Below are 2,839 nucleotides of genomic sequence, written 5' to 3'. Positions count from 1 at the left end.
GAATGTATGTGGGGAGCTTTACTCTGTAACCAACCCCGTGCTGTCCCTGACCCAGGAGTGTTTGTTGGGGACAGTGTAGAGGGAGCTTCATTGTTGGGGACAGTGTAGAGGGAGCTTTACTCTGTAACCAACCCCGTGCTGTCCCTGACCCGGGAGTGTTTGTTGGGGACAGTGTAGAGGGAGCGTTACTCTGTATCTAAACCCCGTGCTGTCCCTGTCCTGGGAGTGTTTGACAGGGTCAATGTAGAGAGAGCTTTGCCCTGTGTATAACCACATCCTGTACCATTTTTTAAATTCACTTATGAGATGTTTGTGTCACTGTCTGGGCCCAGTATTTATTACCCATCCTGAGTTGCCCCCCCTTGAGAAGGTGGGGGTGAGCTGCCTTCTTGACCCGCTGCAGTCCCTGTGCTGGGGGTTGACCCACAATGCCCTGAGGGAGGGAATTCCAGGATTCTGACCCAGTGACACTGAAAGAACGGTGATATATTTCCAAGTCAGGATGGTGAGGGTTTCGGAGGGGAGTTTCTGCAGTGCATCTTGTAGATGGTACACACTGCTGCTACTGAGTGTCAGTGATGGAGGGGGTGGGTGTTTGTGGATGTGGGGCCAATCAAGCGGCTGCTTTGTCCTGGATGGTGTCAAGCTTCTTGAGTGTTGTTGGAGCTTCCCCCATCCAGGGCAAGTGGGGAGTATTCCATCACACTCCTGACTTGTGCTTTGTAGATGGTGGTCAGGCTTTGGGAAATCAGGAGGTGAGTTACTCTCTGCAGTATTCCTAATTTCTGACCGTTTTTTAGCCAATGTATTTGTGGCAAGTCCAGTTGAGTTTCTGGCCAATGGTAATCTAAAGGATGTTTATCGTAGCCAATTCAGTGATGGTAACACCATTGAATGTCAAGGGGCAGTAGTTAGATTGTCCCTTATTGGTGATGGTCATAGCCTGGCACATGGTATAAATGTTACTTGCCACTTGTCAGCCCAAGCCTGGATATTGTCCAGATTTTGCTGCATTTGAACATGGACTGCTTCAGTACCTGAGAAGTTGCAGATGGTACTGAACATTGTGCAATCTTCCGCAACCATTCCCACTTCTGACCTTATGATGGAGGGATGGTCATTGATGAAGCAGCTGAAGATGGCTGGGCCTAGGACACTATCCTGAGGAACTCCTGCAGAGATGTCCTGGAGCTGAGATGACTGACCTCCACAACCACAATCATCTTCTTATGTGTCAGGTCTGACTCCAACCAGCAGAGAGTTTGCCCCCGATACCCATTGATTCCAGTTTTGCCGGGGTTCCTTGATGCCACAGTCGGTGTAATGCAGCAGTGATGTCAAGGGCTGTCCCTCTCCCCTCCCGTCTGGAATCCAGCTCTTTTGTCCATGTTTGAGCCAAGGCTGTAATGAGGTCAGGAGCTGAGTGGCCCTGGGGGAACCCAAACTGGGTGTCACTGAGCAGGTTATAACTGAGCAGGTGCTGCTTGATAGCACTGTTGGTGACCCCTTCCATCACTTTATTGATGACCGAGAGTAGATTGATTTGGCGGTAATTGGCCGGGTTGGATTTGTCCAGGACAGGACATACCTGGGCAATTGTCCACATTGTCGGGTAGGTGCCACCTGGGCAATTGTCCACATTGTCGGGTAGGTGCCAGTGTTGTAACTGTACTGGAACAGCTTGGCAAGGGGAGCGGCAAGGTCTGGAACACAGGTCTTCAGTACTATTGCTGGAATGTTGTCAGGGCCCGAGGTCTTTGCAGTATCTAGTACCTCCAACCATTTCCTGATGTCACATGGAGTGAATGGAATTGGCTGAAGACTGGTATCTGTAACGCTGGGGACCACTGGAGGAGGCCGAGATGGATCACCCACTCAGCACTTCCGGCTGAAGATTGCTGCGAAAGCTTCAGCCTTATCTTTTACACCGATGTGCTGGGTTCATGGGGATGGGGATATTTACGGAGTGAGTTATTTAGTTGTCCACCATCGTAGCAGAACTGCCGAGCTTGGATCGGATCCTGTGGCTGTGGGATTGCCGAGCCCTGCCTATCACTTGCTGTTTGAAATGAACGTCGTCCTGTTTGGTGGCTTCACCAGGTTGGTGCCTCATCTTCAGGGATGCCTGGGGGTCTGGAGTCACGTGTAGGTCAGACCGGGTAGGGATGGCAGTTTCCTTCCCTAGTGAACCCAGGTGGGTTTGCTGACAATTGGCAATAGTTTCATGGTCAAACTCCAGATTTAAAAAAAAAATGGAATTCGAATTGACGGATTTGAACCCAGGTCCCGAGAACATTCACTGGGCTTTTGGAAGAGTAGTCCAGTAATAATAGCAGTACGCCATCACCTCACCGTATCATCCCCAGGAGTGATTGAGGGGACACTGTAGCTGCAGAGTTGCTTCGCACTTTGTAAAATGATGGATGAATCTGCTTCGTTTCTACCAGGTGTTGCTGCAGTCGGATGGTTCCGGAAACATGGTCAATATTAGGCGGGCAGCAGACAGTCTGGGATCAGAGATATCACAGCAGCCGGAGCTCTCACGCTCTGAACAACCAACACCCAGTAAGAGTTTTATTGAAGTCTCAGTCTGTCACTGGACAGGGAGCTGTCAGCTTCAGATCTTCTCCAATGTACAATCTTCGGATTGTGCAGTAAACAGGAGTGTCCCTCAGCAAGATCGCAGTGATCCTACACTCCCGGTCGCGGTGATCCCCCTGTGCCCTGTCGCGGTGATCCCCCTGTGCCCTGTCGCGGTGATCCCCCTGTGCCCTGTCGCGGTGATCCCCCTGTGCCCTGTCGCGGTGGTCCCCCTGTCCTCTGTCGCGGTGAGCCCCCT

The 2,839-nt window shown here is 51.3% G+C and overlaps 1 protein-coding gene across 1 annotated transcript in view; it reads left to right on the top strand.

The window, feature by feature from the left end:
* Positions 1-2,429: 2,429 nt before the first annotated feature.
* The window catches only part of LOC122546831 (nesprin-2-like), a gene marked incomplete at its 3' end in the record, with an annotated part of 15,136 nt that continues 14,726 nt past the window's right edge, over positions 2,430-2,839 (top strand). Inside the window, exon 1 of the mRNA XM_043685464.1 lies at positions 2,430-2,565. Coding sequence (XP_043541399.1) covers positions 2,478-2,565 — 88 coding nt within the window. The remainder of the gene's footprint in view (positions 2,566-2,839) is intronic.

Source organism: Chiloscyllium plagiosum, unplaced genomic scaffold, assembly GCF_004010195.1.
Source record: "Chiloscyllium plagiosum isolate BGI_BamShark_2017 unplaced genomic scaffold, ASM401019v2 scaf_13945, whole genome shotgun sequence".
NCBI classification, from domain to species: Eukaryota; Metazoa; Chordata; class Chondrichthyes; order Orectolobiformes; family Hemiscylliidae; genus Chiloscyllium; species Chiloscyllium plagiosum.
This window is presented reverse-complemented; position numbering and strand designations above follow the sequence as displayed.